The sequence below is a fragment of the Elephas maximus genome, chromosome 27, assembly GCF_024166365.1.
Source record: "Elephas maximus indicus isolate mEleMax1 chromosome 27, mEleMax1 primary haplotype, whole genome shotgun sequence".
Classification (NCBI taxonomy): Eukaryota; Metazoa; Chordata; class Mammalia; order Proboscidea; family Elephantidae; genus Elephas; species Elephas maximus.
Genome location: NC_064845.1, coordinates 35,359,202 through 35,384,001, shown reverse-complemented (window position 1 = coordinate 35,384,001; position 24,800 = coordinate 35,359,202). Strand labels below are relative to the sequence as shown.

Genomic DNA, 24,800 nt, shown 5'->3' with positions numbered 1-24,800 from the left:
ATGTGTGAAATGTCTTTTTCTAATTTGTTTCTGCCAAAAGGATGTCTTGGGTAAGTGCCCAGAGTTTGCTCCAATTTAAACTGCTTGTCTCTTATTGTAAAGAAAGGGCATATTCACCCTGGAAAGAAAGTGTTCCGCAGCTGCTTTCTGCTTTTTGTCAGTTCTCTATGTCCAGTGGACTTAAAGTCAGAATGTTGGCCCACCCTTCACTATCTCTACCACCTCTTCAATTCATATCCAGGGCTACCTATACTGGCTTTTACAGCTTCCTCAACAACTTTGATCTTGGCAGCCAATTTTCTGAACAGATAAACTAGACTTTGCCCTGAAAATGTCTTCCTTTGATGTCTCACTGGGCCTGGTATTAAGCTTTTTAAAGAGAGGCAATGCCTTTTCTCTAGTTGTTGAATCCACCTCATGTGCCAGTCATCTATATTTCCTGTCCCCACACAAGATGCGAGGTCTCACTGATGAAAAGAGAGCTTGCTGCTGGTCACAGTAAGCCATTCTGGGTGGGGCTTTCCTGATAGTCCTTGTGAAAGCTCCAGCCTTCTCTGGGATAAAGGTGTTGATTTGCCCTCACGTATTTCTTCGCCTGAGACGCTGCTGGCTGTGTGATCATTAAAAGAATCTCAAACTGGTCAGAGTTTGGTTGTTTCAAAGATAAAAAAGAACCGTTTTATCCACTATGCCTCAACTGGACTGCTATAAAAAGAACGAAACAACACAACAGGGATGTCAACGTGGGCTCCCTAGTGATGGTAGAAAGGAAAAGATTGAAGTTATTTTAACTTGACTAGAATTTATCTAGTCACTGTTTCAGATCATCAGAATCACATTAGAAAGAACTTAAATATTTTCTAGTTGAAGCTGCTCATTTTAAAGCAGAGGAAAACCGAGGCCAAGGTACATTGAATGACTTGATAGAGCTCATAGAGTTAGCCGATTACAAAGTCAGACCTTCCATTACTTGTTCAATTACACTGTATTTTCTTAAATAAACATACACACACATATACACATGTACACAATTTCCCTTTCTCCCCTAGACAAGAAATTGACCTCATGCAAGGGGGTAGGAACTCTGAATCCAAACAAACCATCAGACCAAAAGGAAAAGGTATTTAATGCTTGAACCCAATGATTCTCTAGCTCATAAAAAATATAATTCTAGATACCTAGCATTGAATCTAGCATCAAATGAAGCGCTAAAGGTTATGGCCCAAGATATATTGATTTCCATCATATTACACGTACGTGAGAATACATTTACCAACTATAATGCTCACTCTTTATGATTTCTCAAAAATATTATAAATAACCTTAAAATAAATTAAAGCAAATCCATATTTTTATGATTTTGAGACTTTTTTAAACATCATTTTGATACTTTGAAATTCAAAACTAAGGTATTTAGAAGCCAATCAGGTCATTTTCTGCATTGCCTAAGTGGGAGTCACAATGACAGACTGTCTTTTCAAAGCAATTTGATTCTCAAGTATAATTTTTATCCTGTTAATATAAACTCAGATCAAACTCTGAAAGCCAAAAAAAAGGTATAAGGGGAAGTTATCCACAAAAGGTATAAACACCAATGATTTTCTACTTCTCTACATTTACCTGTTAGTTAACTCCTTGTGCAAGTTAGGCTTAATTTTGTAATTAGTTCAAATAAGAGGTAGTAATAAATGCATAGGCCCAAGAAACAAACATTTCTTTTTCCTGAGAGAATTTGTGATCGGAGGCTACTGTTTTCTGTTCATGGGGAAAGGAAGTAGAAAATCAATAAAAGAGAAAAGTAAGTTTCTTTTCATAGAGTTGGCATTAAATATGGCAGTAAATTTTTAAGTTTTTTTGCTTCATTCATGTTTGTTGTGGTTTTGTAGGCCCCGAGTATGCAGATGTCGTGTTTCTGGTGGACAGCTCGGATCACATGGGAGCTAAGTCCTTCCCGTTTGTGAAAGCATTCATCCACAGAGTGATCAACAGTCTCCCCATAGAGGCCAACAAATACCGCGTGGCCCTGGCCCAGTACAGCGATGAGCTCCTCGATGAATTCCAACTGAGCACCTTCAAGGGCAAGAACCCCATGTTGACCCACCTCAAGAAGAACTTTGAGTTCCTTGGTGGGTCCCTGCGGATAGGAAATGCTCTCCAGGAGGCCCACAGGACCTATTTCTCTGCACCCACAAACGGGAGAGACAAGAAACTGTTTCCCCCCATTTTGGTGGTCCTGGCTTCAGCAGAGTCTGAGGATGACGTGGAAGAGGCTGCTAGGGCCCTGCGGAATGACGGGGTGAGAATCGTCTCTGTGGGGCTGCAGGGAGCTTCGGAGGAAAACCTGAAGGCCATGGCCACGTCTCAGTTTCATTTCCACCTGAGGACAGCCAGAGACCTCAGCACGTTTTCCCAAAACATGACGCAGATCATCAGGGATGTGACTCAGTACAAGGAAGGAGTAGCCGATGATGTCCTTGTAGAAGGTGGGCTCAGATACATGTATAGAAATGATGACAAAACACTTTTCAAAAATCAGCATGAGGAGAGAACTGAAACTCTATGAACATCCCTTTCCCCTGGGCTGAATTTTCAGAATGTTAAATATGCTGTGCTCAAGAGGCCCAATGATTGTGGCCATTTTAAACCCAGTGAACCCACAGCCTTGGTTCTCCACATAGAGTTTATGTGCATTATGCACCATTCACAGGCTTTTTAAACTTCAGGGCCACCTTCTCCCAGCCACCCAGCTTACTTCTGAGCTACCTCCCTGGGCTTTAGCTGCTGTGTCATTTTATTACAGGTGAATTAAAAAGGTAAATTTGCTCCTAAAGAAATCCCTGAGCCACATGATTTAATCCCAGAATCTTAGAGCTAGAAACAACTTCAGATTGTCCAAACCCCTACTCGCAGAGACGAAATTGTGGCCATCCCTAGAGGTGTTGTGATCTGGCCCAGGGACAGGTGGAAATTTGAAGTCAGAGCTGGGTCATGTCTTCCGAGTCCCAGCCCCATGTGGTTTTAGCCCCACAGTGCCTCCGTTCCTGCTGCTTTGTTCTGAATTAACCCCCTGTTTTCTGTTCCACTTCCAACCTGCCCTCCTGGTTAGTCCTCTTTTCACTCTTCTACTAACAGGAATGGCCAAGAGTCCATGAACATCATTCAAGCAAGGGGCAGGGGACAATCAGTAAAAAACAATTTGTTCACGGTGCAAACATCCAAATAATTAATGAGGAAACACATTATTCCTAGTTAAATCAACTTGAATTAAATGATATATATAATTATCTGTTCGTAGTAGACAGATCCCTAGGTGGTATAAACAGTTTGCACTCGACTGTTGACATAAAGGTTGGTGGTTCAAACCCGCCCAGTGGTACTGTGAAAGAAAGTCCTGGTAATCTGCTTTCATTAAGATTACAGCCAAGAAAACCCTGTGGAGCAGTTCTACTCTGTAACACGTGGGGTCACCATGAGTTGAAATTGACTCGATGCCAACTAACAGTAACAACGGCTTTGATAATAGTGTGTTTCTTGTGAGAATCTCTGAAAATAAGGATCCTTATTACTAGTATCTTTCCCAAATAAAATAATTGAAAGCACAATTGCTATTCTGTGACCATTGCTTAGTAATATTTGGACTATAGCTTCTTGATTATAATGATGATAATGATTTAAATAATTTTAATATGATAGCAATGGGTACTGTTCACTCAGTAAAGCTAAGCCCATGATCTCAATTAATCCCCATAACAACTCTGTGAGGGAATTATTATTTTTATTTTCTTCACTTTACAGATGAGGAAACTGAAGCTAGATGTTTAGGCAAGATCCAGTATTTGATCCTAGTCCCTCTGATCTCAGCTTCATAATCACTTTGTATACCTCTTTCTTTCTTTAAGTGTACAGCCAAGTTATGGTAGATGCTCTTCACACCTTCTTATGCTGAACAGAGATGCTGAACCTCCAACTTAAACTGTGATTGTTCCCTTTTTGCCCACACAGTTTGCCAAGGCCATTCTGTGGCCGATGTCGTGTTCCTGTTGGATGTGTCGATCAATGGCAGCCTGGACGACTTTGACTATCTTAAAGACTTCCTGGAAGAGAGTGTCTCTGCTCTTGACATAAAGGAACATTGCATGCGGGTTGCCCTTGTGGCCTATAGCAATGAGACGACAGTGATAAACTCACTGAGTGCAGGTGTGAATAAGTCAGAGGTTCTCCAGCATATACAGAACCTCTCGCCCCAGACCGGGAAGGCCTACACTGGAGCTGCCATCAGGAAGATCAAGAAGGAAGTCTTCAGGGCACAGAAAGGCAGTCGGAAGAATCAAGGGGTGCCTCAGATCACAGTGCTGGTGACACATAGACCGTCAGAAGACAATGTGACCAAGGCAGCTGTGAACCTCCGGCGCGAGGGCGTGACCATCTTCACCATGGGCATAGAGGGGGCTAGTGATGCCCAGTTGGAGAAGATAGCCTCTCACCCTGCTGAACAGTACATCTCCAAACTGAAAACCTTCTCGGACCTTGCCGCCCACAACCAGACGTTTCTGAAGAAGCTGCGGAATCAAATAACGCACACAGTCTCTGTCTTCTCAGAACGGACAGAAAACCTCAAATCTGGTAAGGCCTTTTACTGAGAGAAAGATTTTTCAGGTCATATTTCTTTTGTGTGCGTGCGTGTGTCATCTCTTTTTGTCTTTCAGGTGTTGCACATACAAAAGGGATTGGTGGGACATACTATGGGTGGGGAGAACAAGTCTCTAATTTTTTATGTTAGTTTGATAATACAAAGTATAGTATGGGGGAGAGTAAAAGGTATTGAAGTGTTGAACTAGGGAGAAGGGATTTCCCTTTTCACCTCCTATTTTCAGTAGTGGTAATTTGATTGCTACTTATAAATACTCCAAGGACACCATATTTTGCTGGTTTTCTTCACTTTTTTTTCTGTCTCCCCTTTGTTTCACATGTTCCCCTTCTCTTTCCTTTATTTTCTTTTTGATATTTTTTTCTCTCCCTTATCTTCTTTCCTTATCCCCAAATTCCAATTTAGAGAATAAATAAGAAGTATAATTTGGATAGGCGCACTGGTGGTGCAGTGGTTATGCTCTCGGCTGTTAACCTAAAGGTCAGTGGTTCAAACCCCCCAGCCACTGTGAGGGAGAAGGACGTGGCAGTCTGCTTCCGTAAAGATTTACACCCTGGGTAACGTGATGGGGCAGTTCTACTCAGCCCTATAGGGTTGCTATGAGTTGGAATCTACCAGAAGCCAGCAAGTTATGATTCGAATTGAGCCTGGGGTAATGAATTTGTTATAAAGCTCCATTCCAGTATCTAGAGTTTAGAGACAGAGATAGACAGCAATGTATTTTATATATTTTTAATATATTTCATGTAGACACATATTCTATCTATTTATATATCTATATGAATACATTCTTAGGCAAATATTTATAGCACGAGTACTATAAAAACATCATTGTCCTACATACATAAAGCCACTGACAATCCTGCTGGTTTAGTTATTTGACCAGGTATGAGTGAGGAGTAAATAATTTGTTCAAGATTTCAAGTAAGATTACTCATATGACCACAATGTTCAATTAAATGCCTTCTGCACTTCACAACGTACCTCTCGATTTTTTGCTAAGCAGTTATTTACTTATGAGAGAAGTGACTTTCAAAATGCACTTAAAGTTTTTCTTTCTACTTTTTTTTTTTTTGCTCTATCTAGGTTTACCCTGATTCATGGCACAGAAATATCCAAATAGTACTGACATGTCAGAAGCAATTCATTTGGCCCAGCAGATGCTTAGATTCACAATTTCAAGCCTGTCTTTTAAGCCTCAGAGCTGTTTCCTATCTTTCTGTTTGGAGAAGCTCATACTTGTTTTTCTCCTCACCTGCTCCCATTTCTTCTTCACACTTGTCCTAGATACCAGATTCAATTTTTTGTTCTATTTTAGGTTGCGTGGACACGGAAGAAGCTGACATCTATCTGCTCATTGATGGGTCAGGGAGCACCCAAGCCACTGACTTCCAAGAAATGAAGACCTTCCTGTCAGGGATTGTAGGGATGTTCAACATCGCACCCCATAAGGTGCGGGTCGGGGCTGTCCAGTACGCTGACACCTGTGACTTGGAATTTGTGATTGGTAAATACTCAAACAAGCACGATCTGGAAAAGGCCATTGAAAACATTAGGCAGATAGGTGGGAATACAAACACAGGTGCGGCCCTGAATTTTACTCTGCAGCAGTTACAAAAATCAAAGCAGCAGCGAGGAAACCGAGTGCCATATCACCTTATTGTCCTGACAAGTGGCATGTCCAAAGATAGCGTCTTGGAGCCCGCGAACAGACTGAGAGAAGCGCTCATCAATGTTTATGCTATAGGGGTCAAGGAGGCCAACGAAACACAGCTGCGGGAAATCGCGGGTGAGGACAGGAGAGTGTACTACGTGCATGACTTTGACTCTTTGAAAGACATAAGAAACCAAGTTGTTCAAGAAATCTGTGCTAAAGAAGGTAAGAGAAATAGTGACTTTACCTTTTGACTTCAGATCACAAATTGCACTCCTGGCAAGATTTGACATTTGTGGTTTAGAGAAAGAATATGCATTTCTAAGTTGAGATTTGTTGACCTATGACTATGTTTTTTGCTCAAACAAAAATAAGGGCTCATAGCATTGTGATATTTCAGAGTTTCCCTAATAAGTACTAATTAGCTTCTCCCACAGATCCCTGCTAAGGGTAGATGTACAATTTGACGCTGCAGTGTGCCATGTGATTAAATAATTTCAGAAATTAGGATTACTTCAGGTTTATTTAAGTTGTTTTTTATGAAATCTTTTAGAGCTATATCAGTAGTTTGCAACCAGGGGTGGCTTCTCCCCCTAAGGGAACATTTGACAATGTTTAGAGACACTTTTCATTGTTACAATTGAGGGGATGCTACTGGCATTAAATGGCTAAACATCCTACAATGTCCTGCAACGCACAGATAGCTGCCCGCGATAAAGGATTATCTAGCTCAAAACGTCAAAAGTGCAGGTGGAGAGACCCTGAGGTACGTATTAAAGCAAATTACTAAACAAATACAATCTTCTCACTGTTGTTACCTTCAATGCTTTATTTGCTTGCTAACAGCCCTGACCAAGCACATGCTTAATTTCAGTTTAGAATCATTTGGGTTTTGGATTTCCCTGTTCACTCACTTTTTTACATGTAGCCACCTTGAATAAACATCCCTATTTCTCTCATGCAGCCTGCAAAGAGATGAAAGCTGACATCATGTTTCTGGTGGACAGTTCAGGCAGTATAGGACCTGAAAACTTCAGCAAAATGAAAACATTTATGAAGAACCTGGTGAGCAAATCACAGATTGGGGCAGATTGGGTGCAAATTGGTGTCGTCCAGTTCAGCGATATCAATAAGGAGGAGTTTCCACTTAACAGATTCACATCCCAAAGTGAAATTTCACATGCAATAGACCGCATGACTCACATCGGACAAACCACTTTGACTGGAAGTGCCCTGACCTTTGTATCTCAGTACTTCCATCCTGCCAAAGGGGCCCGGTCCAACATCAGGAAATTCCTCATCCTCATCACGGATGGCGAAGCTCATGACATAGTGAAGGAACCAGCAGTAGCACTTCGGCAAGAAGGCATCATTATCTACTCTGTAGGGGTGTTTGGCTCCAACGTTACCCAGCTGGAGGAGATCAGCGGGAGGCCGGAGATGGTTTTTTATGTTGAGAATTTTGACATTCTGCAGCACATTGAAAATGATCTTGTCTTTGGAATTTGCAGCCCCCGTGAAGGTAGGCATGGGCACGTTCACTAGCAGGACTATCCAAACATCGGGTGTCAATGCTACCCATTACTTCCTGAATTGATGGACCACTGTCTGAACATCGTGCACTTTTTTGGTTAATTGAAAATTTATCCCGGTCGATTTTGACCTGCTTGTGAAATGCAACTTTCCTAAACAGAACTGTCAAATTAAGCAGTTGGGTTAATGGGAAGGAACAATTTTGGTGCACCTAGACTCTTTCCCGTTTGTCTACTAGGGTAATGAATCCTCCGATTAGGAAAAGTATCATCTCGTGTCTTAAGTTAGGTTCCCTAGAAGCAGAGGGTGAGTCTGGGATTCTTAAGTGATTTACTGAGAGAGAGCTCCCAGAGAGGAGTAAGGAAAGCAGGGAAGGGCATGGGTAGGAGCTCAACAAGGAAATGGTCTTAGTTGGAGTCTAGCTTCAGCCTCATCCCATGGAGAGTTCTAGAGCATGAATTACACCTCAGAATTGGTCCTTTCTGGAGGCAAGGGGCCCAGTCTTTTGTACCCGTGTCATGGGCTACATGTGGGCTGTCGAGGTAGGCGCTAAAAAAAAAAAAATAGAGGGGCATAATCTCCTGCCCAGGATGGCTCCCCTTTGGCCAAGCATCCATTACAAATGTATTTTTACAATTTTTTTAAAAAAAGAATGCTTGTATAAAATAAGCCAATGTTTTGGAAAACACTTTGATGTTCATTAAATTCTATAAAGGATGAATTTAGTAAGGGAACTAAAACAATGGATGCTTCAAAGGAAGTAAATGGTGTAGTCCCCACCCTCCTCCCAGGAACCTGCAGAGAAATGGAAGTGATAAAACAAATGAAAGTTCAAAAAATGTAAGGGACTGATTTACACTATGACCCACAGGGCTTGATGGCAGAGGCATTCTGAAAAGTATCTATGAAGGAGATAGGTCTTAATGGAGTTTCAAAGGAAGAGAGGAACATTGCTCTCTTATTCAAATTATGTTCAATTCACAGTAGAAAGTTTTGTGACCATGGTCAGCATTTTGAGGGAAGAGGAATATACCTGATTTATTTCCCTGGTAATTCTACCCCACGCCCCCGAACAAATCAGAACTCTTAGAAGGGTCCCAACACTGAGCAATCTACGCCCAGCCCCTGAGTGGTCCAGCTAGGTTTTGCAGGATATCAGAAGGCCAGAGAGACATAGTTTCTTTCTTATTGGAACCAGCCTTGCTTAAGAATTTGATTTATCGTTCAGTACATATGGCCTCCAGTCAGTGGGGTAAGCATATTGGCTACAGGGTTTTTAACAGCCCTACCACATAGTCAGCAAGTAGCTGGCAAAGAAGGGACATTTGGCGAGTCTCTGGGGAGTGCCGGTTGTTTCTTAAAATCCCATTTCTAAAAAATGGATGAGTTGACATTTGGAACATGTGTTTCCGAGGCCTTAGAGCAAATGTGCGATTCAAGGTCTAAATAACTAACCATCTTACAATTCCACTTCTCCAGAAGAGATGAGTTAGAGTTTGGAATGCTGTGCCCTTCAAATGGAACACGTTACCCATGGTTAAAGTATTAATTGGGTCTTTTCTGCTAAATTACTTTTCCATGGCCTTGACCCAAGATTAAGAAAGTTAGTAGGGGCATCATGCTAGGATAACTGAGTTGGGCCAAGGGAGAAATGGGCTTATGTCTATGATCAGGTCCAATAATGAAAACAGATAATGTTTCAAGAAAGACAAAAAGGGAGAAAATGTAACCTTGAAAAGTCAGCCATCATAGAACCATGAAAAAAATATATAGTGTTGTCAAACTCATTTCTTTCTGTCGTTTTCTGCAAGGTTTATCTGAAGAAGAAAATCTCACCATCCTTGTGGCTTAAAAAAAAAGATAAATTTGTGTAAATGAAAGCACATGTTGAAGAAACCATTTATAGGAGAAAAATTCCACAACATTGTACATTCTTTTTAAGACCAAAAGTACTTGAAATTTTTGTTCCTGGTGGTTCTGTGCTGACTGACTCCCTCACACCCCCTACAGTGGACTTCACTTCACATCTGTCTTGTCCTACGAGTTCCCCTACTTGAGGATTGCTATGTACTGGCAGCACAAATGAATGTCTTGTCTCGGTTATTTAGGGAATTGACATTCTAATGTAGAACATGATTCCTTGGAGAAGAAACACCAACAATTTTTACAAAAAGGGAAATGAAAAAATCTCCCATGAAAACTATGTGTTGGGGGGGCAGGGCAGGGAGAGGAGGTATATGCGAATTTCTATACTTTCCATGTAATTTTTCTATACACCTAAACACCTCTAAAATATAAAGTTTGTTGCTTTAAAAAGTCTCCCATGATATCCAAAGCCAATTTCATACAGTTTTCCTTTCTCTTCCTCTTTTAGAATGCAAGCGGATTGAAGTTTTAGATGTTGTATTTGTGATTGATAGCTCTGGCAGCATTGACCACGATGAGTATAATATCATGAAGGACTTTATGATTGGCTTGGTGAAAAAAGCCGATGTTGGCAAGAATCAGGTCCGGTTTGGTGCTCTGAAGTATGCTGATGACCCAGAGGTGCTGTTTTATCTTGGTGACCTGGGCACAAAATGGGAGGTGATTTCACGGCTCCAGGGTGACCAGCCCATGGGGGGCAGCACTTATACCGCCGAAGCACTAGGCTTCTCAGACCACATGTTCACCGAAGTCCGGGGCAGCCGCCTACAAAAGGGGGTCCCCCAGGTCCTCATTGTGATCACCGATGGGGAATCCCATGATGCGGATAAACTCAACACCACAGCAAGGGCATTGCGGGACAAGGGCATTCTAGTCCTAGCTGTGGGGATTGCTGGCGCCAATCAAGTGGAGCTGTTAGCTATGGCAGGGTCAAGTGACAAGTACTTCTTCGTGGAGACTTTTGGAGGCCTGAAGGGGATATTTTCAGACGTGTCAGCCAGCGTCTGTAACTCTTCAAAAGTAGGTAAGGTTTGTCGGTTATGATTTTCCTAATATTAGCAGAGGGCCAAATGAGGGAGCACCAAAGTAACAACTTTCAGAACAAAGTTCTCCAGAGAGAAGAGAGGAACACTAATTGTTTCGTAGAATTTCCCACAGTTCCAGAATCTCAGGGTTGGAAAGACCTCGAGGGCATTTAATTTGCCTCCTCAAGGAGAAATACCTTCTACAACATTCCTACTCGTTTCTTCTAATAAAGGAAAATTCACGATTAGGCTTTATTTATTGGAACATACACTAGTTCTTCTTCCAGCTCTTTACACAAGAAGTCGAATTCTGTCTCCTCCTAAGAACCAGCATCATCGCCTGAAGTCTTTCCTCCTCCAGGCTAGAAGTCCCCAGATGCTTCACCTACTTCTCCTATGGCACAAGGTTGTTTAAAATGTGAAGCCCAGTGTTAAGTGCTCTATTCTAGCCTAGAATACCATGGTTGCATAGTGGTTAAGTGCTACGGCTGCTTACCAAGAGGTCGGCAGTTCGAATCTGCCAGGTGCTCCCTGGAAACTCTATCGGACAGCTCTGCTCTGTCCTATAGGGTTGCTAAGTCGACTCGACGGCAGTGGGTTTTTGGTTTTTTTTTTTTTCCTAGTAAGATGTTTCCAAGGCAGATTACAGTGGGACTTGCTTTGCCCTGGTCACTGTGTTTCTATTCTGGCAGCTGAAGATTTCATTGGCACATTTGTTTACTTATTTATTTGGCTACGGTTTTATACTTCCGGTTCAGAAAGAAATTGTGGCCTATTAAAATTCCTTGAAGTCCCTGGGTGGTGCAAATGTTTAAGCACTGGACTACTAACCAGAAGGATGGCGGTACAAACCCACCCAGAGGTGCCTTGGAAGACAGCTTGGCGAACTGCTTCTGAAAGGTCACAGCCTTGAAAACCCTATGGAGAAGTTCTACTCTGCACATATGGGGTCGCCATGAGTTGGAATCAATTTGATGGCGACTAACAACAACAACAAAATTCCTTAGCAGTTTTGCTAAGCTGTATTGTATTAAATATACTATTTTTATTAGATGAATTGCTATGAATCCAGGATTCCAACTTCTTGGTGCAGTTCTTTTTAAAATATTATTTATTTACGTCTTCTGATTTTTCTATGCTTTGTGTCTTTAGAACGCAGCTACCATTTTTTTTCTTTCACAAAACTAACAAAAACTTTCTGGGTCTTTTTGAAAACTGGGACAAATTGTTTACCTCTTTGTGGCCAGTGCCTAAAATTGAATCTGTCATTCTCAAATCTCAAAAATGAACTAATCTTCCACAGTACATTGGAGAAGTGGACATAGCATTTGTTCTCCTTTGGGTAGATAAAAAGAGTACTTGATTTCTTTTCTTTGAATCTTAAGCAAAAACATTTAATGAGTTAAGCAATTCCTGAAGGATCTATTTGCCACATTACTGGTTATTGCTTATCTCTGCTGCAGGAATCTCAGCCACCGTTAATCTTTCCTGAGGCTAAAATGAGAATTTACTTGGGTCACTGGTGGGATCACTGGGGAATTCAAGGGAACGATAATGCTTACCAGAAGGCTGAGGAACACACATAAGTTGTGCGCCAAGCATAACTCACTCATCAGCAATGCTTTCATATTCCTTTTGTTTTGTATTTGCTCTGACAATACAGGGGAAACATTTCTAAACTATACAGCATTGTTTGTCCCCAAACATTTTTCTCAAGCAGACATTTTTACATGCACCAAAAAGAGGGTTAATAAAGAGGAAAACCGATCAGGTGCAGGCCATAAGGCATGATTTTAAAACCTCTCTTCAATTTGCCCTAATAAATCAGAATAGTATTTATTGGCTCAACTCATTAGGGAAGCCAAGTCAATGATACAAACCATCTGTGTCTTTGAATCCCAAAATGAATGTGGGTTTTTTTGTTTGTTTATTTTTTCTTGCTGAGCTACTACAGTCACTTGGCTTTCTAGAAGGAACAAATCTTGACAGCAGGTGAGAACAAGTTTTCTGTAGCACCCTCCCCAGTTCTGGGAAAAGAAGATGGCGTAAGACCAACTAGGCAAGCTCAGAGCATTGTAAAAGGATGTGTAAGTTGTCCATGCCTATGGCTGCCTTTATGAGTGGCTGTTTGTTTTTACTTGCTCTCCAAGTAATGTGACCACTGTGCAGGATAAGACAAGAAGCCACTTTCAGATATATCATTTCTGTATAGCTGCAAACATCGAATTTACTTTTGGTGAGTTAAAGAAAGAATAACAATATGATTTTCATTGTTGCTGCTGTTCCCTTTCTGCTTCTTTGTAGATTGTGGACTTGAAAAAGTGGATCTTGTCTTCCTCATGGATGGTTCTAATAGCATTCATCCAGATGACTTCAAGAAGATGAAGGAATTTTTGGCCTCTGTTGTTCAAGACTTGGATGTCAGCCACAACAGAGTGCGTATTGGAGCAGCCCAGTTTAGTGATGCCTATCGGCCAGAGTTCCCACTGGGGCGTTTCACAGGTGAAAAGGAGATTTCACTACAGATTGAAAACATCAACCAGATCTTCGGGTACACTCACATCGGCGCTGCCCTCCGCCAGGTGGGGTATTACTTCCACTCCGACATGGGCAGTAGAATCAATGCAGGTACCCCACAGGTGCTGCTGCTCCTCACAGATGGGCGGTCCCAAGATGAGGTGGCTCAGGCAGCTGAAGACCTGAGACACAGAGGGATCGACATCTACTCTGTGGGCATTGGGGACGTGGATGACCAGGAGCTCATTCAGATCACTGGGACCGCAGACAAAAAAATGACAGTGGAAAACTTCGACGAGCTAAAAAAGGTCAAAAAAAGGATTGTTCGCCACATCTGTACCTCAGGGGGTGAGAGCAGTAAGTATTTAACGAGTTCTTCATATTTATTCTCCCTCTCCCTGTCTTCACTGACATTCACCTCAAGCTCTATTCACATCCTCTGGGGCTGGTGAAAGGTGCCCTGGTGGCACCGTGGTTAAGCCATCAGCTGCCAATGAAAGGTCGAGGATTCAAACCCACCAGCATCATGGAGGAAGAAAGATGTGGCAGTCTGCTTCCCTAAAGATTACAGCCTTGGAAACCCTGTGGGGCAGTTCTACTCTGTCTTGTAGGTTTGCCATGAGTCGGAATCAGCTTCAGGGCAGTGGCTTTTGGGGTTAGGGCTTATGGGAGAATTTGGATTTTGAACTTTTCACAGCTATCAAGCATTTTTTTATGATCTGTGGATTGAGAAAAAAGGTGTTTGAGAGCATGTATCTTTTTATCTCTGTCTCTCCTGAGAGAGCATACTGTCCTTGTGAATGGGAATGTTTCCACTTCAGAAAGTGTGAGGGAATGTCCATTGTTTACAGTCTGGTTCATTTCAGAGGTTTGAGAAGGGGTCTCAAAAAATGAACTAGTCAGTGGATTTTAGTTGCCTGGCAGTAGAACCTACAGGGTGTCTGAGTGCTGGGGTATAGGTATGTAGGGAACATTCTAGAGATTTGTGACCTTATTATAAAACTTTACTGCAGAAGTTAGTATTTTCTTAAAAATTGGCACATTTTGACATTTTCCAACAGATGGAAGTAAAGGGATTGAAGAAAGGGTTAACTTTTTCTATTTTTATAAAGGTGTCCTATGGGTTGGCTTTGGCTCTATATAACTAACTACCCATGGTAAATAGTAATCCTAATTTTTGCCAAGGAGAGGAAAGCTACTTACTTCCATGAAGAAGACAAAAGCTCCAAGGTAGTTAAGAGGCAGCCCTGCAGACAGCCTGACTGTAGATCCCTGCTCTATAGGTATTTTTTCTTGAGAAAGATGCTTAACTTCTCAAAGTTTAATCTTCTCATCTGTGAAATGAGAACGATAGTAGCACCTAGTTCAAAAGATTGTTGTGAGGTTTAAGTGAGAAAATGCATATTTAAATTCTACCTTGAATAAGCATGACACCTGAGATGTAATTATAAAGTCACCTCATTTTCGTCTACCGGTGATCCGTTTGATTTATTCATGGGGGCTAGCTCTTCCCTTGCCCCTAATTACTTTCAGGAAATAAATGAACTTCCTGTTGGTGATTAATATGTCCATTCTAGCATAACTATTAAAACTTTAAAATTCGTTCAAGGTTATTCCACTTTTCCGGTCTGTTGCAGGCTGCTCGCCTGCCATGAGAGAAGAGGACATATGTGGTCGGCGTTTTACCCATTGTTCCCTACCTTTCACTTCTATACCCTCTCCCAGGTCCTGCCCCCATCTTGCTGACCATGGTTTCTGGCCTCTCCAGAGTTGGCTGGGGAAGGGAGAAGAGCTAAAGAGGTGCAGGGAAGTTTTTGGTTTTCAGTGTTTGCAGCCCCTGTCTAAAACTGGGCCCTTTCATGGGTCTTTCTGAGATTTCTCCACTCACCCCCATCATCTCCACCCCTGCCAAAGAACACTGGTCAGGAAGTCTCTCAACCAGAGTTCCCTGGAGGAGGGTAAGTATATCTCAATCTCAGATGGTCCCTTATGCCGTCTTCAGCCCCTGGGCATCCGGTGATGCCTCCAGCTTTATCCTTCTAAGATCTGTTTGCCTCCTTCAGATAGCCTTCTTGAACAGGAAGTCAAACGAGCCCACAACAACTCTTTCTTATATTGGCCATATCAGCACATTGGGAAATAACATATCAATTGGCTCCCAACAAACTCTGAAAATTACAGCCCTCCAATATGGTTGCTTTTCCTCTGCAGGAACAGGAGCACACCATCCTGTGTCTCATTCTTTAGAATTACCAGACTTGAGTGATTGCCAAGTTATCTTTTTTTTTATTGTGCTTAGGTGTTTACAGAGCAAATTGATTTTTCATTAAACAATTAATACACATATTGTTTTGTGACATTGGTTGCCAACCCCATGACATGTCAACACTCTCCCCTTCTTGACTTTGGGTTCCCCATTTCCATTCATCCAGCTTTCCTGTCCCCTCCTGCCTTCTTGTCCTTGACATTGCGCTGGTGTGCCCATTTAGTCTCATGTAGATGGTTGAACTATGTGTGTTATTGTTTGTTTTATAGGCCTGTCTAACCTTTGGCTGAACAGTGAGCCTCAGGAGTGACTTCAGTACTGAGTTAAAAGGTGCCTGGGGCCATATTCTCCGGTTTCTTCAGTCTCTGTCAGACCAGTAAGTCTGGTCTTTTTTTTTTGTGAGTTCGAATTTTGTTCTACATTTTTCTCCAGCTCTGTCTGGGACCCTCTACTGTGATCCCTGTCAGAGCAGTCAGTAGTGGTAGCTGGGCACTATCTAGTTGTGCTGGACTCAGGCTGGTGGAGGCTGTGGTAGTCGTGGTCCATAAGTCCTTTGAACTAGTCTTTCCCTATGTCTTTGGTTATCTTCATTCTCCCTTGCTTCAGATGAGGTGGGACCAATGCAGTATCCTAGATGGCTGCTCACAAGCTTTTAAGACCCCAGATGCTACTCACCAAAGTAGGTTGTAGAACATTTTCTTTATAAACTATGTATGCCAATTGAGCTAGATATTCCTCCAAGATCATGATTCCCAGACTTTAGCCCAATAACTTGGTCCCTCGGGGAGTTTGGATGTGTCTATGAATCTTCTAGGACTTTGTCTTGGTCAAGTTGTACTTAAACCCAAAAAAACCAAACCCAGTGCCGTCAAGTCGATTCTGACTTATAGCGACCTTATAGGACAGAGTAGAACTGCCCCCACAGAGTTTCCAATGAGCGGCTGGCAGATTCAAACTGCTGACCCTTTGGTTAGCAGCTGTAGCACTTAACTACTATGCCACCAGGGTTTCCAAGTTGTACTTTCTCCCCCAGTATTGCGTACTGTCTCACCCTTTACCAAAGTTACCACTTATCTATTGTCTAGTGTTTTTCCCCCGCACCCCTCCCCACCTCTAGCCAAAAGATTGTTTCTTTCTGTGTGTAAACTTTTTCATGAGTTTGTATAATAGTGGTCTCATACAGTATTTGTTCTTTTGTGATTGTCTTATTTCTCTAGCATAATGCCCTTCAAATTCATCCACGTCGTGAGATGTTTTGCAGATTCATCATTATTCTTCTTCATGTCATTGTATTCCATTGTGTATATACCATAATTTGTTTATCCGTCCGTCTGTTGATGGACACCAAGGTTGTTTCTTTTTGGTATTGTGAATAACGCTGCAATGAACATGGGTATGTATATGTCTATTCATGTCATGGCTCTTATTTCTCTAGGATATATTTCTAGGAGTGGGATTGCTGGATCATATGGTATTTCTATTTCTAGCTTTTTAGGGAAGTGCCATATCATTTTCCAAAATGTTTGTACCATTTTGCATTTCCACCAGCAGTGCATAAAAGCTCCAATTTCACTGCAGACTCCCCAACGTTTGTCTTTTTTTTTTTTTTTTTTTGATTCGTGCCAGTAACATCAAGGTGAGATGGTAATTCATTGTAGTTTTCATTTGCATTTCTCTAATGGCTAGTGATCGCAAGCACTTCCTCATGTACCTGTTAGCTGCCTGGATGTCTTCTTTGGCGAAGTGTCTGTTCATATGCTTTGCCCATTTTTTAATTGGATTATTTGTCTTTTTGTTGTAGAGGTGTTAGATTTTCCTATAGATTTTAGAGATTAGACCTTTTTGAATATGTCATAGCCAATTTTTTTTCTCCAGTCTGTAGGTACTCTTTTTACTCTTTTGGTGAAGTCTTTTGATAAAAAAAAAAAAAAAAAAAAAAAATTTTTTTTTTTTTTTTTAATAAGCATAAGTGTTCTAATTTTTAGAAGATCCTAGTTATCTAGCTTATCTTCTGGTGTTTGTGTATTGTTAGTTATGGTTTGTATCCTATTTATGCCGTGTTTTTTTTTTTTTTTTATTAGGGCCCTTAGCATTGACCCTATTTTTTCTTCCATGATCTTTTTAGTTTTGGTTTTATATTTGGGTCTTTTATCCATTTTGAATTAGTTTTTGTGTACGGTGTAAGGTATGGGTCCTGTTTCATTTTGTTGCAGATGGACATCCAGTTTTCCCAGCTCCGCTTATTAAAAAGACTGTCTTTCCACATTTGATGGACTTTGGACCCTTGTCAAAGATCAGGTGACCCCAAGTTATCTCTGAAAACCCCTTTCTCTTGACTTAACAAGGAAATGTATATGTGAGAAAGAGAGAGAGCACTGATTGTATATAAACAGCCTTCCCCAAAATGTTCTTTTAAACTCCTAGTGCAAACCTGCATGTAAGTTAAAGGTTAAGAGTCCTATAACTGCTTAGAGGCTATATCTTTGTCAAGCCTGCTTCATGATCTCCTCATACTTCACAGTGTGTCATCTGTTGTCTGTGTACCTCAACCAAACCTTCCATGTTAATTTCCTGTTTCATATGAAATACTTATTTCCAATTAATAACCAGAAGATTATCTTGGAACCATCTAGCCTCTCCTGGAAAGAATGAGAGAAAACCATGTGTAAAGTCAAAAACAGGAATGTACGCTCCAAGTAGAGAGTGAGTTATCTTTAAAGGAAAGAGTCATGAAACAAAAAATAAGAAAAGTACTTTATATTAAGATAAACTTGAAATCATTACTCCAACAATCAAGAATGTGAGGCGTTTGTAGCCAAGCTGTGGGCTGAGGACCGATGGGGCTGGAATGAACGCTGACAATGCTTCAAAGGCATGTACAAATATATTAAGGGATGCCAGTTCTTCATAATCGGTAAACTCAAAATTAAAGGAATAAGACAGTAGCTTGAGTAGCTTGTTGTTATTAGGTATGTCGAGTTGATTCTGACTCATAGGGACGCCATGTGACAGAGTAAAGCTGTCCCATAGGGTTTCCTAGGCTTTAATTTTTTACAGAAGCAGATAAACAGATTTTTCTCCCATGTAGCCGCTGGTGGGTTTGAACTGCCAACCTTTCGGTTAGCAGGTGAAGGCTTAACCATTAAAACACCAGGGCTCTTGAGCTTAGAGTCTGAAAACCCGGATCTGCTTCTTAGTAAAATATGTACAATTTTGGAGAAATCACACTGTTTCTGAGCCTTAATTTCCTCATCTGTAAAATTAAATAACCTCTAAGAGTTTCTGTAATTGTACACTGTGATTCAATATATGTGAGAGGAAGGTCACCCACATGGAGATATGAGGGCAGTGCTAAGAATCAATGTTTCTTGAGCCTCTACGAGGGGTCGAGCCTGGTGCCCTAAACACTTTAAATGCATTATCGCATTTAAATCTCCCAACACCCTGCGTAGCTTGTATTTCTCCCCCCATTTGTAAGTGAAGACACTGGGCCTTAAAGGAATATTGATCACCTGGCCACAATAGTTTTTGGCCACAGTAGTGTAGTACAGTAAGTAGCAGATTAAGCAAATTTGAAACCTGTTTGTCTGACTCCAGCCCATTTTCTTTTGTTAAACTGGCTGTTTTCTTGATGTAGTTGTCTAGGGTATCTGTATTGACATTATAAAGAACTAGCGTCTAAGTGCCATGCCTCACTAACTAATAGTTGGAGCTTATTAAGACATTATGGGTTTGTATCTTTGAAATTGTTCTCATAAACTGCTGCTCCCTAAGGAAGCTACACACCGCTAAACTGTCAGCTCCCACCAGCACAACCTAGTAACAGAAGGAGGAATTCGCATGACCTATCATCACCACAGGCTATACGGGAGGGAAAATTAGGCAATCCTGGATCTGAACCCCAAGTGTGCCATGTAATAACTGTGAGGTCTCAGGCAAGCTTTTGTAAGTCTCAATTTCCTCTTCTGGAAATGAATGCTGTAAGTGAAACATTTCTACTTATTCTGCATTTCATACAGATACGTGAGATAAAGAATGAGAAGTGCCTGGTAAATGTTCAGTGTGTATGAGTTGCTATCACAGAGTGCTGCAGAGGGTTCCTGGAAGTAATCTTACAAATGCAAATGCAGGGAGTCAGGGACGGCTACCCAATAAGCAAGGTATGCACGGGCTTACTTGTGCTTACTTATTAATCCGTAGTACACAATTTCACCTGTTTTTCACCACACCAAAGGCGTGAAGAAATCTATGGGAAATTGGGCACTACAGATTAGTAAGTAAGCACAGTTAAGCCCAAGCACAGTTAAGCCTGTGCCACTAGTTTTTTTATACTTTGCTTACTGGTTAATCTGCCCCTGCGTGGAGTAATGGGGTTAGTTCACAGAAGGATAATTACCAAGAGTTTCTTCGTTTACAAACTAAATATTTTAGCAACATGTAAAAATGGCGTGGAGGTAGTATCAACCTCCTCTAACTTTACAAGGGGAGAGGAGAATCAAGACCTACAGCCCAAGATGATTCCTATGAGGCAGAGGTCAGATATGCCTCCTCTTTACCAACTCCCACCATCCTTACCAGCTCTGACCCTGGCAGTCCCTCCCATGGCACTCTCTACTTCTCTGCTAGGTTTGATAATTCATTGCAATGGCCACACAAAACTCACAGACAATACTCACGATTATTGGGTTTATCAGGGAAGTAACAGTTACAATTCAGACTCAGGAACACTCAGGGATATAGTTCTTCCACCAGGACAGCCTCGCTCCAGGTGTGCTTGCAGAGTCTCTGCTGCCAGTTTTCACCGTCTTCAAGGTTGCAGCTAGCTCCCTCTGTCCAGGAGCTTCTCAGCGCAGGGATCCCAGGTCCAAAGGACGTGCTGGCTCCTGGCCATTCTTCCTTGATGGTGGTCGTATCTTCTCTCTCTGGCCTCTGGGGTGGCTCATTTCAAGCCCAGCAGGACGGCAAAACTGACCAATCCCTTTGGTGGGCCACAATTGCCCTATCACACAGTCCCACCCAATCACTTGGGTGGAAGTTATAAGACCATGGCTAGAAAGGACACACAAAAACAATCCATCATACCACACAACACTTCAAAGCTATATTCATCTTTAATGTCTCAACATACACCAAATTCCTTGAAGCAACTAAACTCCAATATCTGTTTGCTTACATTTATCCATGCTTACGTTTCTGGTATGTCTTTGACCCTGGCTACTCTGCCCACCTAGAGGGGACATCAGGAAATTTTCAGCATTGTGAAAGACCTTTTTAGCATGGAGCCATGATTAGGTAGCAAAAGAATCAGGAACACTTCTCATATTTTGCATCTATTATTATGGATACTACTACTACCCATTACCTTTGAGTTGATTCCAACTCATAGCGATCCTACAGGACAGAGTAGAACTGCCCCATGGGGTTTCCAGGAAGAGCCTGGTGGATTCAAACTGCCAACCTTTTGGTCAGCTGCCGTACCTCTTAACCACTACGCCACCAGGGTTTCCGTTATTATTATGTGTAGATGAATCAAAAAGGAGATTAAGCAAAAGGCCAATCTGATTAGGATGAAGTAAGATAAAGAGAAGCTCAGGATTTGAGTTAAGGAATGTGGGAAATATAAGGGGAACAAAACATGGCAATTTCCAACTTTTCTTGATGAGGATCTCGTTAGATTTCTGTCTTAGTTGGGTTCTCTAGAACACAGAGCTTAAAGCAAAGTTTATGTGTTAATCCTTTATTGGAGCTACAATCCCAGGGAAGCAGGAGTGAAGGCAGGGGAAGTGGTGCAGGGAAGGTGGGAAAATAAATGCAATGCCATGTGTTACCAAGCTATCCGTAGCTTCTTAAGAAAGCATAACTGGTATCTTAGTTATACGAGACACTGCCAGAGAAGCCATATAGGGCAACTGCATGGAACACTCCATCAGGGAAGAAAGGATGGGATTTTCCGGCCAATTCCTCCCCATCTCCTGCCTTTCATTGGTCAAAGTTTTATGGAGAGTAACTCTCCCACCCTCCTGGGTTATGTTATCCAGCCCCTTTGGGAAGCTGTATGACCTGCAGTGCACTACATCTGGGGCTGAAGTGGTGGAGGGAACAGAGCCTCCATGAGTTCAGCTGGGCTGGATGCGAGCATGAGAGCAACTGTAGTTTTACTACTGTGGGCATCATGGAGGCCATGTCAAAGTCTGGCCTTCACCCCCGCAGTACTGGTAGACCAGATGGTGGTGGCAGCTGGTGCTGTCCATTGGACAAATGCCCAAGCCCTGGGGAAAGAGGAGGAAGGGAACCAAGAGGAGAGAAAGAAAACCAAGCAAATCTGAGAAGCATTTAAACTGGGTCTCTTACAGTACCTAGCTATATGTTCTAGATCTTTCTTCCCCTTTTTTCATCTAAGATATTCCTTTTGAAGGGCCCGAACAAATTTTTCTACCATTCCAGCTAATAAGAGCCTCAGTTTCCCCTTTAAGGTATTTTCTCAAGAATCTCCAGTCTTCTTATATCCTGGCCACTTGACACTGTTTGCTAATACTAAAACTTTGCCATCATCAACTCTAATTAGGTGTTTTATTTATGAGTCGTATCATTAGAACCAGCTTTTGGGCCTGGCGTGGAGCCATGAGACTGCAACCGTCTGGTCCAATCCCCTGTTTTTTGTTCTTTTGTATTTTTATTTTAAAATACATAATAGTGTTTTTATAGACAAGAAAATCAATGCCCAGAGAAGTTAAATGATTTGCCAAAAGTTATTTCACAGTAACAGGGTCGTGACCAATACGTGACTGAAACCAAACTTTCTGACTTCCTAATCAAAGACCTCCCTCCTCCAGGCTCCCACACTGCTTGTTTCTGAAGACTAGTCAAAAGCTTAGAGCACTAGTTTTTTGTCACCCTCTATAGCTTTTTATAGCCAGTCCCGTAGATTACGTTCTTCATTTCTCTTCCATTCATCACCGCTTTTCTATTCCCACTTCTTCTATTCCAATTCAATCTTTCCTTACTTCTCTTTGGAAATTTAATTTTAGACTTCTCCCTGTGGCTTGCTTTCAAAGCTATCCCTGCTTCCAGTTAATTCTAATCACCACTGCCAGATTTGCTCTAAAACATAACCTCTGTCATGGAAGTCTCCAGCTTTGAAACTTTGAAGGGATCTTGGTTTATGGGCAAGCGCCTCCATAGTGTTCAACGCTGTTAGGTGAAAGTCCACTTGGTCAGAATAGGTCTTTCTCTAATTGTACGTACACACATGGCTGCTGATTCTGGACTCATTCCCCAAATAACATCCTTTTGGTTACATTATTAGCAAATCGTTTATCAATTTGAATTAGCCCAATAAACACCAGAACATTTCTTAGGTAGGTAGCATTTGTAATTTCAGCAATCTAGATAAAAAGTTGAAATACTTTCCCAGGGTCATTCAATGTCATTTAGGCATTTCTGCAGATTTTTTTTCCCCCACAAGAATCTATTTACCTTGAAGGCAGTAACATATCTTGGTCACTGAATGATTTTCTGTTCAAAGGTTTGAACAATGTTTGTTCAGGAGTGAGACTTTTGATCTCAAGATGGAAGTGAGAGTCTATGGGCTCAAGAGGAATTTTGGAATGGGTGCATTCTGAGGGTCCCTTCTGTCTGTCTTTTTTCTCTTCACTTTCTGAATATCTGAGATGAGATTGTCTAGTAAAATAAGAAGACCAATCTTGCAAATTTTTTGATAACACATTGATTTACCTTGAATATCATGGTGAAAATTTATTATCAAGTAAGGCTTTTATTTTCCCTCACCAAAGTTTTCTCTCATTAAAAATGAATCAAGTTACTAGCCCTAGTTTTAAGGCTTGAAACTGATATTTGGTTGAAAAAACTTGCAAATGTCCAACTGGCCCGTGTGTCCAGCTGGCCAAGTAATGTGGGCAGACGTTTTTCCACACAATGATTATCTGAAAAACTGCTGATATAAACAGGGAAATTAAAAATAAACGCTTCTTATTTTGCCAAGCAAGTCATATGTGTTGAGTTTGCCTGAGAAGGGTGGAGTTTTTAACCAATTAAAAACTCTTGAATGAAGAGTTATGTGTCATATGACTTGTTAAAACAAAAATCATATTAAGCCAGTAATAGAAACTGATTGAAGTTTATTTGATATATGATTTGCAAATCTGGGTAACATTTTGACTACTTGACCTTATAGGACAAAGTAGAACTGCCCTATAGGGTTTCCAAAGAGAGGCTGGTGGATTCGAACTGTCGACCTTTTGGTTGACAGCTGAGCTCTTAAGCACTGTGCTACTAAAAAAAAAAAATGTTCCAAACTGGAAAGAACTTCCAAACATTCTTAGACCCCATCTTATCAGCATTGCCATGGAAAAGGGCTGGAAGAGTGTTTATATAATAACAATTTACCCTAAAATACAGCTTCTAGTCTGAAGTGGGAGTTTCTGTTTCTCGAAACTGACTGCACAAAGATAATTTTTTTCTGAACAGCCCAATGCCTAAGGCAAAACAGTCTTCATGATGCTATTACTAGGCTATTGTTTGACTTAAAAGTGACTTTAGGAAACCAGTTTTCTCAAGCTTCAAGGTTCAAAAGAAGATCTCAGGGTACTGACCTGGTGGGTCTCCCCAATTCCATGGACCCCAGAAATGTGGATTCCAGGAGAATTAAAACTGTTTCTCAGACTTTATCCTTCTCTAATTAACTGCCTTTAAGAGGCTCAGCTTAAAATATCAAGCCCTTTCTAGCTTCTCAAATGCTGGATTTCCCTGGAATGATTAAGGATAAGAGCAAAGTGCTCTTGATGCAACATCTCTGTCAGTATTTCTTGAACCCCAAAATGACAATGACTTTGGCTTACTGAGTGGCTGGACTCCAGAAGGCAGCGCCTTCTTTGACATGGTTGAATATGGGTACAGTAATTTGGTATTTAGTTTCTTCAGGAAAGAAGAGTCCTAATTTCTTCTAGGACTCAAACCAAGCAAGATCTCAAAAGACCTCTTGAATTTTCATTTTTGTTTTTGACTGTTTCATGTCTGGGTGGATGTTAAGAAACAAAAAGAGAAATCAGAGACCATTTTTAGAAAGATAAATCATAAAAGACCCTTCTTTTAGGCAAATACTTTGTGATTTACTTTTTCTTAACTGATTTTCTCTATTCAAATACATTTACATTTGCCTTATAATTGTTGTAAGTTAGTATTTGTTGAATGACCTCAACTGATAAGTAGGAT

The 24,800-nt window shown here is 41.3% G+C and overlaps 1 protein-coding gene across 1 annotated transcript in view; it reads left to right on the top strand.

Annotated features, from left to right (window-relative positions):
• The window catches only part of LOC126068286 (collagen alpha-6(VI) chain-like), a 119,967-nt gene that overhangs the window by 39,800 nt on the left and 55,367 nt on the right, over positions 1 to 24,800 (top strand). Inside the window, exons 4-9 of the mRNA XM_049870746.1 lie at positions 1,887 to 2,483; positions 4,003 to 4,623; positions 5,967 to 6,527; positions 7,267 to 7,824; positions 10,210 to 10,785; positions 13,091 to 13,660. Of these exons, the coding sequence (XP_049726703.1) occupies positions 1,887 to 2,483; positions 4,003 to 4,623; positions 5,967 to 6,527; positions 7,267 to 7,824; positions 10,210 to 10,785; positions 13,091 to 13,660 (3,483 nt within the window). The remainder of the gene's footprint in view (positions 1 to 1,886; positions 2,484 to 4,002; positions 4,624 to 5,966; positions 6,528 to 7,266; positions 7,825 to 10,209; positions 10,786 to 13,090; positions 13,661 to 24,800) is intronic.